Source organism: Drosophila teissieri, chromosome X (genome assembly GCF_016746235.2).
Source record: "Drosophila teissieri strain GT53w chromosome X, Prin_Dtei_1.1, whole genome shotgun sequence".
Taxonomy (NCBI): domain Eukaryota; kingdom Metazoa; phylum Arthropoda; class Insecta; order Diptera; family Drosophilidae; genus Drosophila; species Drosophila teissieri.
In genome coordinates this window covers 14,764,724-14,779,246 of record NC_053034.1, presented here as the reverse complement: position 1 = coordinate 14,779,246, position 14,523 = coordinate 14,764,724, and the positions used below count along the sequence as shown (strand labels likewise).

Sequence of the window (14,523 nt, the reverse complement as noted above, 5' to 3'; positions counted from 1 at the left end):
CTGCAGTGCGCGTTTTTCTGTTGCCGCTGCTGTGATTTTTGATTTAAGCATAATTTTGCAACAATTTTGCCGGCTTCTTGCGGGTGAGGGGTGAGGGGGGCTGCCCGCTGTGAGCTCTGAAAAATTTCAAACATTTCTTCAAGGGATTTGCGCAATTTTCCATCTTTTTTTTTCTTTGCTGCCATCATCTGTCTGCTGGGGCTTTCCTTTTTTTTTCTTTGGGATCCCCCCCTGTATATTACTCGCATTTAAATGGTTGGCAAATAAACAGACGAACATTTTGCATTTCCATTTCATTGCGTTTGTCTTAAGACCTCTGTCTGAATGTCTGACTGTCTGTGGCAGCTTCTTTCGTTTGGTTTTGCTTTTTATTTCCTGCTGCCATTGTCAACTCGGCGTATGATTAATGCGTCAAAGGAAGGGACTGCACTGAGCAACGTGAAATGACACCCTGAAACTTGATCTCTTCACTTTGGCCCCCAAAACCCACCCAAGCCACCCAATCCCAACCCATCACGCCCACGGCCAACCCGTTTAATAAATGACATCAAAAATTAAAATTCACCGCCGGAGCGTTATTCAAATTCAAATTTACTAAAGCAATAGAGTGAGATATGCATCTCTGGCTGATGTATTTCAAAAAAGGTGAGCCAGCCAACCTAATTTGACACTTGCCACCACTTTACCATCTATAAGGACCAAAAACCAAAAAAAATGTAAATAAATAAAAGGTTTACCAACGGTGGAAAGCTGGAAAAACAGGAAAAGGCAACATGGATGCCATGGCGTTGTTAGTGGTAACGAGTCAAGTTTAAAGGGGTGACAACCACTAGACTTCTTTTTTTCAAAAGCCAAAAGCGAACGCTTCGATGGTTTTGTCCTCTAATGAAGGGATTATTAAGCGTTTCAAATTAAACGAGTACAGCCGTGCGAAATCTTTGAAATGTATTTGAAAAGGAATTTCCAATTATGTAATGGCAGAGGTAGATATACATTTAACTACAACCAATCAGTTCCTTATCCTAAATGGTGACAAAAAACATTTTAATTTGAAGATTTTTAAGGTAATTGGAAATATTTTACTTGTTGCAAGGCATGCAACCCTCTTCTCTGATGCTCAAATCATTTTCAAATGCATAAGCATCAGGCTGTGGCATCATTTTTTGGCATCGCTGGCTGTTGGCAAACATCATCATCTGTGACGCGGAGGGATGACACACACACACCCACACACACACTTCTATACTTAGCGTATAAGCCCCCAAATAACCTCCGCCTACTGCTGGAAAGTATGCTACATCGCAGAAATAAAGAGATGGGAAACTTCAAAGCCAGCCCTTGGCAATTTTCAATTAAAAACGCCTACAACGAACGAAGCTGCTGCTGTTGCTGCTGCTGCCATAGAATTGTTGTGTTTTTGTTTCGCTTTGTTTGCCCTGCAAACCCTGCCTGCGGCGAAATTTTCCACCGGAAAACTTTGCTGGAAATTTCTGGATGCTGCCGCGCACTCAGCTTTAATGCCGAGCTGCTTGGAGGCATTCTAGAAAATATCACGACATGGAATTGCACTCGCACTGAATGGAGATTACACAGCACTGTGGCCAGCGGCAATGTGTCAAGTGTCGCAGATTCGTCTGCCAGGTTTTCCGCCTGCTTTTCTGCCTGCTTTTCCACTCGCAACGAACTGGTGTGTTCCCAAACTTGGTCAAGTGTGTTTGGGCCTCGCTCCGTGTGTTCCAGCAGCTGCTCAGCCAGCTTTTACCCCACTCGGTTCACCCGGTGGCTGTAATGTGGTACATTAGCCTTAGGAAGGCTTTTGTCAAATTGGAATCCTACAAAACGGCAAAGAATCGGTATTTTCCAGGGGCCTTTTCTTCACAGAGCTGACAAAATTATTGTTTGATACAACTAATGGCCAGTACTAAAGTTTGCTATCATGGATAAGATTTATTGGTATTTTCTTAGTAAAGCGTTCTCTCTTGTTTCAATTATAAACTATTCATAATTATCACAGTGCACCCAACTATTGGAGCACACTATTGCGAATCTGTGAGTATATCTTAACATTTTTCCCCATTCTGTTGTCCTTGCAGTCGCGCACATCTCTGGTGTCCAGTTCGGAGGGCGGCATCCTGGCGGAGGGCGAGACGTCCAGCGAGGACGACGGCGAGGAGCCCGTGGAGGCGGAGGACGAGGATGAGGGCGAGGGCGAGGAGAGCAGCCGCGATTCCAGCGACAATTCGCCGCCATGCGATCTGGGACTCATGGAGCGCCTCCTGGTCACCCATCCGATGTGGTTCCTGCCGGGCATCCAGCGTTCCGGGGCCGTGCATCTGCTGCAGGGCAAGGAGGAGGGGGTGAGTTCGGCGATAATTATTAATTTATTGATTTAGCTTAATATGGCAATTTGGTGAATCGCTTGCTGAAAACGATGGCGCGTTGTGTGTGGGTGCGGTAAATTAACAAACACATGTGACCACACAAATTTGCACAACAATGAGGGCAGAAAAACAAAAATTAAGGGGCAATAAGGGAAAAAAAATAAATGTGGGCTCATTCATACGCTGCGAAATTTACATATACAAATTGCAATCAATTAACGAGCAGCGGGTCCTGTGCGATGTCCTGTGATGTCCTGCGTATCCAGCAAAAACATGATAACACACACGTGGCAGGGGAAGATTCATTAATATTACGACAGGACAACAATGCCAAGCCCTTTTAATTGTAAATGTATAAAGATAAACAAAGAAATGTAACCAGGACCAAGACCAGGACCAGGACGAAAACGAGGACTAGAATCGGGACTCTCTGCTGCGTTGGCAAATTCATTGAAATTTATCTGACTCGAGCAGCAAATGGTAGACAATGGGTGCACAGAATGGGATTTGGACAGGAGAAGAACCAACCATGTAGCACGAGTGGTATGAGCAACGAGCACCCATTCACAAAAGGCGGGAAAAACAAAGGCCAAGCCAGAAGCCAGCAATGGTCAGCAGGCAGGCAGGCAGGGATTGATAAAAAGGAGATGGAGCCGGACTATAGATGGTCCACGTCCTGGAATCTGCACTGCGGAAAAAGGGCAACATCTGATCAAAAATAAGAGAAATTCACAACTTACAAGGAAAGAGCAAGACCTACATTATAAATGGGATATACTGATCATTTCCATTAATCTCTAAACCAAATTAATCGCAAGCAATGCCACCATTTCTCGCAGTGCACAAAGAATGAGCTGACCATTTTGTGATTCAAAGCCTTTTGCTTTTGCATAGACAATTGAAATTACGAGAACCTGGGTGGAACTGGCAGATGGAACAGCATAGAACAGGTAATGGCTGCAATGGCCAGGATAAGGATAAGGGATACAAGGGTATATAATGGAATGTCCAACAAATTGTACAGATTCAATAAGGCACAGTCTCCTCCCTCAACTTGAACTCGTTGGTTCTGAGCCAGCAATTATCACGTGTTCGCCGATTGCTCGGGAAACTCATTAAAGTCGCAAAATGTTTACCCCTTTCTTCAATCGCTATTTTTAATCAGTCTGTGTAAGCAAAATGTTTTTAATTACCCACTCTCGGTAGCTGCTATTGATTTTTGTTGGTGTTTATGGGTAATCTTCCATTAAATGAAAGTGCAGAAAACCAATTGATCTTACATTTTTATAAACCTTATAAAGATATAGATGATTTGAGGTGGACTGGAAAAGCGGGAACGGCACGCAGCCTCTTCATTTGAGTGAAAATCTTTTCTCTGGTTCCCTCTTTTTTTTTCCTGCCAGCTTAGCAATTTTCAATCGTTGAACGCGCCGTAACAATGGCTCATTGATTGCAACGTCCGTTTGCCTCTTGCAAAAGCCCACTCCAATTTGTGCCTCTTGCTCCTCTACACTGCAAGAAAATAGGCATTTTAATAAAATGGCTACTTCAAGTTCTCCATTCTAACTTTGTTAGCTTCCTAGACCTTTCAGTTTCACCAAAATAATTCGAAAGCCTAATTTATGTCCAAATTTTGACTAAATATAGTTGGAATTCCTGAAACTGTATAATAATCTACTTAATTTTTCGCAGTTCATTTCGAATTTGTAGGATGTTCAAAAGTTGTTCCCCAACTTTTGCATTTTGCTGCTTCATTCTTGCTTTTTGCTGCTGTTTCAGTGCTTCGTGCCTCGGAAATTGTCTGCACTTTCCACTTGCCACCTGCCACCGGCCACGCCCCCTTTCGCCACTGCTGCCCACATTTTTTCCTCAATTGAATGCTCCTTTTTTCCATCGATTGCTAATTGCATGCGTCAACGGTAGCGAGCGATGCTGCCTCAATTATACGGCGAACGCTTGGGCAAAGTCCTTAAATCCCCATTAGGATGCAGGACGACTACGCAGTGCTCCTCCTTTGCCATTGTTTATGCGTTTAATAAAAAGCCATTTAATTGAAATTGAAGTAGTCCCCCAACTGCCCACCTGCCTTGCACTCGGAGTGCCATCGTGCTCTGTTAGCATCGGCTTCGTGTTCGCTATATCTTTATATCTGTACATATGTGTAGTTTGTAATTAAAAATCAATCAATATGTTCGAACTGGACGCAGTGCATTGTGGCGTCATATGGTCAGATGGTAGATGGTCGGTGGAAGAACGAAAGTACGATCCATTTGCCTGCCTGGTATTTTAATTACTTGTTGTTTGGCTCCCAATCGAATCTGATGCGGCTCGAAGGACCAGAGTTTAACAGATTTTTCCCCCCTACTTTGTTTGCACATCTCTGCTGATATTTTTTTGTTTTTCCTGTTCCGGATACCTTTCACATCCGACTGCCCTGCGTCATCAATCATAAATATGCGTGGAGCAGGGGGCGTGGTCGTCACATGTGCGTATGCCTCGCATTTCCATTTCCGCCCCAGTTCATATATACATACATATACATATGTATATATTTGTTTTTTTTTTTGCGCTCCCTTTGGCCACGGGATTTGTTATGCCGACCACAGAATGTAATTAGCAGCAAATGTCGATGCTTTATGGACCAAACGATGGGCGTGGCATGGGATGTGGTCAACAGCTGGGGCAACAACATTTAATGTCTGGGTAATCGGCCAAAGTGGGAGTTCGTTTGGGGCATTTGGGGGGTCAGTCGCGACATCATTAGCGCTCGTCACCTGTACAGTGAGCAATGGATATTTGATGACCCTCCAGCAGATTGAATTTCTTCATTAGCCAAAAATGCTCAAGAGCCAGTCGATCCAATTCGTTTTTATACTTGAAAGTATTTTCAATTGGACTTAAAAAAGCCTCAGCCATTTTTCACAGAATATTTTATGGGTTTCTAAAAAAGAAAAAATCGCAATCATTGGGGTTTTTATTATTATTTATTTTCATTCAAATATATTTTTAATTCCCCATGTTATTGATTTTCCACCGAAATGAAGCGTGTTTTTAATGAAAAGTCCATTTCGCACAAAACTAAGCTTTCGCAGCTGACAGCTGGAATTTTAATTCCCCAAAAAAAGCTGCCTGCATTCATGGCAATCGATTCATTCATTCATTTCGCTCTTTTGCTGTCTGTCTGTTTGCATTTTGCATTGCGCCGATATGAGTTTGATTTGGGAAAAGCAAACATCCTTTGATCCCCGCAACGAATCCTCTATATACTCGTATTTGTTTTGCCATGCACTTGAACTATTTTTTGGCTGCTTTATTGACGCCTTGCTTTTGATTTATGAATTCATGGCTGAGCGGGCCAAAATGAACTTGTTAAGCTGCTGCTGCTGCTGCTGCTACTGCTGATGTTGCAGTGCCACGCCCACTCGGTTTGGGCCAATCCACATTGACATCCTTAAATGGCCAAATGTTTTTCGGCCAAACGGATGGATGAATTGGATGGGCGCAAATGCGGAACACAGTGAAATTGAATTTTTTCGGCTGCATCCTTTGTTTGGCATGTGTTTCAATGACAATGCCACCAAAATGGTTGGGCTGCTGTTTATTTTTTGGTCTCAGCTTACATGGCAAAAAGTCAGACAATGTTCCCAAAGAACGAAAAAATGTTAAAAAACATACATACATTCAGACAGTAGCCACATAGGCGCAGACAGTTTTTATTTATCACCCAGGCGCACAACGCCACGTGCTGGAATGGGCAGGTGGTCCAGCAGCAAATCGAGGAGATGGAGATGGAGTTGGAGTTGGAGTTGGATTGGGTGGCAAATGGCCATCAACAGCAGGCACACCAAAGAGTCAGTCAGTTAGCCAGCTGATGAGGCGATAAGGGAAAGCAGACAGCCGTGGGAAGGGAAGATGTCCATCGAGGACGACGAGACATGTGTCCAGTCCAGTCCCAGTCCCAGTCCCAGTCAGTCCAGTTCGATTCGTTCTCCTTCCATCGATGCGAGTGTGTCCAAAATGATATTAGCAACCACAGGGCAAGCCAAGTGGGAGACTCCAGCCAGTTGCCTGCCAGTTGAGGAGATGGCACACAGGAAGTTGGAGCCTCAGGATGTCGTATTGACGTGCTTATACCGGGGCTCACTTTAAAACTAACTATGGGATCTAAAATATAAATATTTGGTGTTGCATTAGCTTATTTAAGCTCTTAAAAAACATGGTTGCAAATCAACCTTAAACTTCAGTTTAAATTTAAGTACTAATGGTAAAATATAAACTGCAAATCAAGCTTAAACTTCAGTTTATATTTAATTATCTATGGAAAAATATAAACTGCACATCAACCTTAAACTTCAGTTTATATTTAAGTATCTATGCTAAAATATAAACTTTTCTCGCCTTTTCTAGCGCACATGGTGCGCTTTCTCCCTTTGGGGAGCACAAAAAGGATAACCAGCATCCATCAGTCGGCGGAAAAGCCGCAGGATCGAGTGCAACATTAGCATTAGCATCCTGGCCGCTGCTGCAAGTGTGTCTGACTGCATTTTGGGCAACACATGGGGCTAATGAATTATTAACAGAAATTATAATTGAAAGCCGTTTGGCGGGCAAATGAGTTTAATGCACTTTGTCCTGTTAGATGGACAAAGATGTGATGTTCGTGGGGAAGGAAGGGGGATGGAATCCAGCCAATGATGAAAAGACTGGGGGGTCCTTCGTGGGTCCAACGGAAATAAAGGGAAATCAGCTTAAGGCGGCACAAAGGGCGGGGGCACAGTGGATTGCGAAGGGAAAAGCCTCGACTCTTGAACTGCAAAAAAGGCAATCCGCTTACCGAGGCCATTGGCAGGTGAAAGTGAGGTTGGTGGGGGCATTTTCGTTGGGGAAAACGCATAAATAAGGCGGCACAGAATGCCAGCAGATTGGGGTGGTGGAGGGCTTATGTCTATGTGAGTGATCTAGGGTGGTCTAGGGTGGTGCCACAGCAGAAAGACCAAAAGACTGGGCTCCACGTCGACACGACTTGGTCTCTTGCAAGCAAATTCAATTTTCTATGCAAATTAGACTAGTGGAGAACAACTTTCTGTTCTTACCACACAAAAATGGTACGAAAGTTCTACTAGTTGTGCCCCATAATTTAATTTAATAGTTGATTCGAGCTTAGAAATGTTATTTAAACACCATTTCCTAAACAATATTTCATAATGTAACTCGAACAAACTTATAATAAATGGTTAACTGACTGATCTTACTGCTGTTGTTACTATATTTATAACCGATTTGAAATCTACTTTTTGGCATCATAAATTCGAAATCAATTTAAATGTGCGCAGAAAATCTTAAAATACAATTCCAGAAATGACAGTCGTCGTGGCAGCAAAATGAATATCAACGATATGCAAATGTAAAATGTGTTGAAAGGACCAAAGGACTCTTTCTCCACTCATCTCGCGCTCTCTTTCACACATCCCACTGCGTTGCGATGGTTTCACTTTGCATTTTCATGCCGGCTCTCAAAGCGCTCTCGCATTACCAATTTCAATAAAATATGAGATTTTTATTATGTGGCGTGCTGCTCACTCTATTTCTGGGGAATTGCGTCTAATGAGCAGCGAATGGCAGGATAATGGCAGGTCCAGTTCTGCCATTCTGTTGTCCTGCCTTGGCATAATTTGGTTATTTTATGCAAGTTTTTCCCTTGCTGAACTGTTTGCTCGAGCCACCGAAACCGCCGACACTCATTAGAGGGCGCCCCTGGGGCTTCGACGGGGTCTCGAATGTTGTATGGTAATTGGTGTGGCAGCCACTGGTGTGGGGGAGCGGCCAGGGGGGATGGGTGTCATTATGCCACTGCGTATACAGTTTCACTGGCCTCGCTTTCCTTTGGCTTGCTGTTTGCATAGGGCCCTGCAAAGTAGGCAACCTTTTTTTTGCACTCGAGGTATATTAAGTATACGCCGCGTTGAGAATTTAGGAATTAAAAACTTAGTGCATTGAGTGTAGGAGCGAATATTCATTTAATATTCAAATTATACTTTTCCAATTATTTTCAATTATTTTTAATTATTTTTCGAATACATTAAATTACGAAGTGAAGCAATTTAAATATGGACTTGCAACGCTTTTGATTAAATTCATTGCCTCTTCAGTTAGCTGCCCCTAGCAACTTGAGTTGTTGCCTGCTTTCCAACGAAGCTGTCCACTTTAATTGAATAAATTGCTCCGGTCAGCCGGGACCTTTGAAGTAGCCTAATCCGCCGCTCAAGTAGCACATCTAATCCGGCCCATGCACACTGCATTCGTGGGGGAATTGCACTTCCACTTTCATTACCTTCGTCCTTTAAGTGCTGCTCCTTCTTAGATGAGCTCGTTGGCCATCTGGCACAACAGCAAGCACAAGATACGGATTCAGAACTCAGTTTCCAGATCCCTGGTAGCTGCACTCCATTCCACTCGGCTGCAGTTGGCTTGGCAGCCATTCCAATCCATTTCGCCGTTCGTTGTCCATGACCATTAAGCAGTCAAGATTTGTTGTCAAGCATTTTGATGGCGTCATGATTGATAGACAGCTGGCCAGGCAGCTGGAAGGGAAACTTGTAGCAGGGAAGCAGGGAAGCAGGGGAAAGGGAAGTGGGCAGTGCAATGTACATAGTTGCTGCTGGGCATAACATTTGTGGCATGATTTCATGATTATAGACTAGACTTGGCGCTTGAACGAGTCCAACGAGTCGACGACGAGTCTATTTGCGGGCCAAAACTTGATTACGCCGACCAGAAAGCAGACATCCTGCGACGGCACTGAGCAAATCTCCGAAAAATAAGTAAATCCAAGAATTTCGAATAAATATATGTATTTTTCCAAAGTATTAACTAAATGCCTAAAATCATAGTAAAATTTTAATGAAGTATTGATATGCTTGACCTCCAATCTCCAGTTGATTTCATAACTTTCTTCTGAGTTAATATAAACCTTGTTATTTGGCAACGTGCTGAGTTTATTTCTCCGTGTTTCGGCACTTGGCAACGGCTGCACTTTCGATTCCGATGGCCAAAACCACAAACAGGCAGGGCGCAATCGAAAGATTTGGGTGGAGGGCAGACAGGCAGCAGCTGCGACACGTTGCGCATTGTGATCTGGCCCGAAAAAGGGGTGACTTGGCCAAGGATGAAGACGGCGATTGAGCCTGGGTGGGCTGGGCACTGCGGACATTTCGAGAGGAGAAATGCAGCCCCGAAGGCACGCGGCGAGAAATGGAAACCGGAAATGTTGTTACCTCCCAGGAGGACGGGGCATTGGGCATCGCACACACCGGAAATGGGTGCAAATGCGACGAATCGTTATTGTTTCGGTGGGCAGGGGAGAGAATGTGTTGTGTCTGATTTGCAACGCCGCAGGGAATCGAGCGAAACGCCAGTGGAATGGGTCTAGAGATTCGGGATGGAGGTCGGAGTTGAGTTAAATCGGTGGCAGGAGGTGCGAACATTCGGCGCCATGTGCTGCCCAATGCACAATAATTTACATGCAATTAAATGCAAAATAAATGCAAAGAGATAAATGATTACCGACAGACTGGGATAACAGCTGGGCAAAGAGAAAGTGAATTTGGTTGGGGAATCGCGGCAAATACAAGTGGATTTGATTTAATTGATGACATAAACAACATAATATTGCACATTTAACTTAAATCGCTTGCGCAACTATTGAATTATAATAGAAATTGCACAAAATTATATAAAAAAATTACCTTAAGCGGATTGTGTACATGTGCTTCCCTTAGTCAAACAGATTAATATGCAGCTTGTAATGCGGCAAGCCGTACTTAATGGTCGATAAAAACGTTTAAATTTACGACATTTTCGGGGCCCCAACCACAAGGACACTCGCATACATCCTTGTGTAATTGAAAATCCAGTGGCGGCAAACACGGAAATGAAACTGTTAACTGTCTTTTGCGGTTGGCGAGCAGAACAAATCGAAAACCAAACGAAACCAAACGAAACCGCATCCATCAGTCTGTTGGCGAGTGGAAAAGTGCAAGTGAAATGCAATTTGCGGGAAAGAGTTGAAACCCAACGATGCATCCACCCTAAACAGACCAAAAATAATCACTCCCTTTCCTCGGATCCTTTGGGGAATTACACTTGCACAAAATAGTGGCGCCTTTTGAGCTGTCAAATTTATACTAGTATTTTAATATTTTAGTTCTAGTAAGAATTTGACAGTCTAGCTAGGAGTATCAGCCTCCTTTTGAGACTAAACAATTGCAGTTGCCCACTTTTTTGCGAGTCAATGAACTGGAGTGTGCATTTGTAGGCCTTCCTTGTTTCGCCAGACGTTGGCTAAAAGCCTGCAAAAAGCCATGGCCAGCTAGAAATGTGGCTGCAAATGGGAAATGCAAGTGCAGTGAGGAAATGGAAATGGAAATGGCTGTGGAAATGACTGACGAAGAGCCATTGTAACAGGTGTACAACACACGGTTGAATATACATACATACATACATCTACTTAGGAGCACATCCACCTGTCTGGCTTGCACCTTCAACTAATGCAGCACTTTAAAGGCACTTTATGGATATAGTATAGCCATAGACTACTGTATCTACATACTTGCATGTGTTTATTTATATTCAACGCATCATTTAACATTTTACATACGGGCATATACGAGTATATGTACATATAACTGATCTGTCGTCAATTGCAAATGCCGTCACGCCCTTTTATTGTTCGCCACCCAAATGAAATTTGTCAATGCGGGGCAATAAAATGCAGGCACTGCTGAGACACACACGCCAGTACAGTGCGGTACGAAAGTATGTAGCCCTACTTGTATATAAAATGATCAACAAATTGCAGATTTCAAACTTAAAACTAAAAAGTTAAACTTATTTCCCGTGCCTTTTTAATTAGAAAGCCCATTGTTTTAATTTGCAAAGTGCTTATAACTCTGAAACGCACTGTATTCACTTCATACAGCCCGCATCCTTGGCAACCTTTGTGCATTATCTGCCGACTCTCCTTGCACTGGCTTTCCTTTTTCTGCGCCGTCTTGGATTTTTATTAAGTTTCCTTTTGTCCACTTTTGCTTTTGGCTTTCAGCCTGTTAAGGAACTTTTACGCTCGTTTGGCTCGTCTGTGTTTCCTATAAATTGCATTTCCCCGATGGTCAAGCACCATGGCCACGCCCCCTTGTGTGAGCGCCTTATTAAATCAGTATAAAATGCTTGACCCTCGCCATATACCTTTCTCGTTTATTTTGGTTTTCTTTTGGGTAATAGCATCAAAAGCAGATGTAGTAGCTGAAAAGTATGCTTTAAAATGATGCAACCTCACCCCCAAACGAATGAAAACCACCCGATTCATGGGTCTTTATCATCTTCTTTCAACTGCTTATTGAAAAATTGTGCGCAACTCGCACAGAAATCATAAACAACGCCACAGGGTGCACAAATCCCCCCTCGAATTTTCCCCCTCCCCCTGCCCTCGCACGCAGTTGGCATTTATTGAAATCTGAAGAAGAAAAATTATATAACTATATACATACATATAGTGTGCGTCGGTGTGTGTACACATATAATTGCATGCTTTTAGGGTTGCTGCGTTGAAAATTGAAAGGCAAATACAACAATGCCAGCGAAGAAGACAGACGGGGAGAATCTGTGAATCGCAGAAAGTGAATCTTTGTAGACTGAGGAAAAACACTTAAGAACATACACCACCCCCCACCCTCTCCATTCTGGCATTTTTAATTCCTCTTGAAATTTGAATCTGGTAGTCAGGTGGTTGCGATGGTGGTGGAGCTCAGAACTTTACCGAATTGATTGGAGAAAGATTATGAATGGAAATTATAATAATCAAATTGCGTTTGAGGGAATTATAAAAAAGGGAGCAGTTTTAAATCGCAGGGTAACGAAAGTGCACACGAGTAATGTAATATTTTTGTTTAAGACGAATGATATTATAACTTCTTACTGAGTTTTCAATGCAGTATAAGATATATGGATTTTTTGTTCCATTACTATGAGTTGTTTTAGACTTCGATTCCTTGAAGTGCCTGCCTTAAAGTTAAGCGCTCATTATGAAAGTTTTCACTGGCGATTAGCAGAGCAGGGTTTTTGGCCCTGGTCTTGGTCTTGGCCATACTTGACCAGGTTTTTGGGCGACTGAAGAGGCATTACCCATTTCCCATTCAACGCGATTTGTCGCAGCGTCTGCAAAGTTTTTGCCGACAACAGAAAGTGGCAAGAAAATGGGAAAAGTAAGAACCAGAGGAGGCAAAAGGAAGGAGGATGCAATGGAAAGAATGGAAAGAAAGCAGGGAGCGCGGAGTAGGGACGATTTATCATCCATAAGTGGGAATTCATGGGCGAATTGTGAACGCAACATTTAACGCGCAGTCACAGGAAAAAAGACTCACTTAAGGACTTAAACCACCGCCAGAGATATGGAAAGATAACACTGAACATTGTTGATCTATAGCCTGTGGGTTGGCACTGAAATCTTAAGGTTGATATATGTGCTTTTATGCAACGAGCAGCCAAAGTTTTGTTCCAAACTTTGTCTTAAAATGGTAGCTGTAATTCATGAGTAGCAAGAAGTACTTTTGAATTTATTAAATCAATAAAATCTCCTTACTAATCTGCATGTTTAATTGTCAATTGCAGACCTTCATAGTGCGCGGTTCCAGCCAGCCGAACACAATGGCCGTGTCGGTGAGATTGCCCCAGGACACGGGACCCTACATCGAGCATTATCTCATCCAGTCGCACGACAATGTCCTGAGCTTGGAGAGCTCACGGTTTACATTTGGATCCATACCCTCGCTAATTGCCCACTATGCCCAGTGCTGCGATGAGTTGCCGGTGCAGTTGATGTTGCCGCGTGTCCTGCGGGAGGCGAACAACCGCAAGAAGCTGAGCTCGCTGGCCCTGTTGGGTCAGGAGTTCTGGAGCTATGTGAGCAGTCCGGCTCTGCTGGGTCCGTCAACGCCATCGGTGGCTCCCACCAAGGATCAGCACTTGCTGGATGCCAAATCGCCGCTGTCGCTCACGGAAACCAGTGGTCTTGGCACTGCCACCTTCTTTAGCGATGCCCTGTCCAAGCCACCGCCCACTGGGGCACCGCCGCTGCCGGGTGGTGGTCTCTTCAGTCCCACCGGCAGTGGTCAGTTGCTGGGCTTCTTCAGCCAGGCGGGCACGCCATCCGATACGACGAACTCGAGCCTCAGCTCCTTCACCACCAGCGGTGGCCAGCACATGCAGCTGCTGAGTCCAAATTCCGTGGATTCGGTGATACTCACCATGTCGCCGGTGGAAAATCCTGGGCATTATTTGCCCGGCTCGACGGCTGCTCCTGGTACCTTGGTACCCATATGCCCATCGCTGGTTGACCAACAGCTGAGCACCTTTAAAGTGGCCCAAACGGCGCCGGAGGTGGATCAGGTGCGTCCACAGCGACCGAAGCCACCGAATACGCTGAATCTCAAGCCGCCCGCACCACCACTGCGCTGGTCGAAGCCCCATTCCCCGGATCAGAATGGCAGTGCCAACGGCAATGGCAATGGCAATTTCACGGTTACCACGACGGTCACCTTCTCGATGGAGAACGGAGGTGGCGGCGGAGGCAGTGGACCGACGCTGGGCAATGGTAATGGAAAATTCGTGGAGGTTACCACGCCGGCGGCCAGTAATCCCTTCAATGCCCTGCTGAATGGACAGGCCAGCACCTTTCAGACATTCGCCAAGCGGCTGTCGCCGGAGGGCGAGTGCAAGGACACGCTATCCTCGCAGGGATCCTCCTCCAACGATGGTCGCTGGCCGCCGCCGGCCCGCAAGCTGCTCACCTCACCCCTCACCCCGCTGACGCCCAGCGGCGGCAGCAGCAGCAGCGGCGGCAAATCCCGCAAGTCGCGAGCGGGCAAGGAGTCGCAGCACTACAAGGAGTCGGACATCCTCGAGAGCCCGCCGATGCAGTACTGCGCCAGTGCGCTGAGCGACAAGATCAGCGACTACGAGGACGTCTGGTCGCACGATCCCAGCGATCGGGCCAGTCTGCTGACCAGCTTCCGGCCGGCACTGGACACGATGGGCGGCGTGATGAACCGACGGCCAGATTTGCTGGCCGAGACCCGTAAGTTTCTAT

General features: G+C 44.8%; 1 protein-coding gene across 5 annotated transcripts in view; it reads left to right on the top strand.

The window, feature by feature from the left end:
- LOC122625216 (protein sprint) overlaps window positions 1-14,523 on the top strand; it is a 90,210-nt gene that overhangs the window by 67,370 nt on the left and 8,317 nt on the right. For all 5 annotated transcript variants that reach the window (XM_043805221.1, XM_043805222.1, XM_043805224.1 and 2 more), the window contains 2 exons: window positions 2,094-2,357; window positions 13,047-14,511. In XM_043805221.1, the coding sequence (XP_043661156.1) occupies window positions 2,094-2,357; window positions 13,047-14,511 (1,729 nt within the window). The remainder of the gene's footprint in view (window positions 1-2,093; window positions 2,358-13,046; window positions 14,512-14,523) is intronic.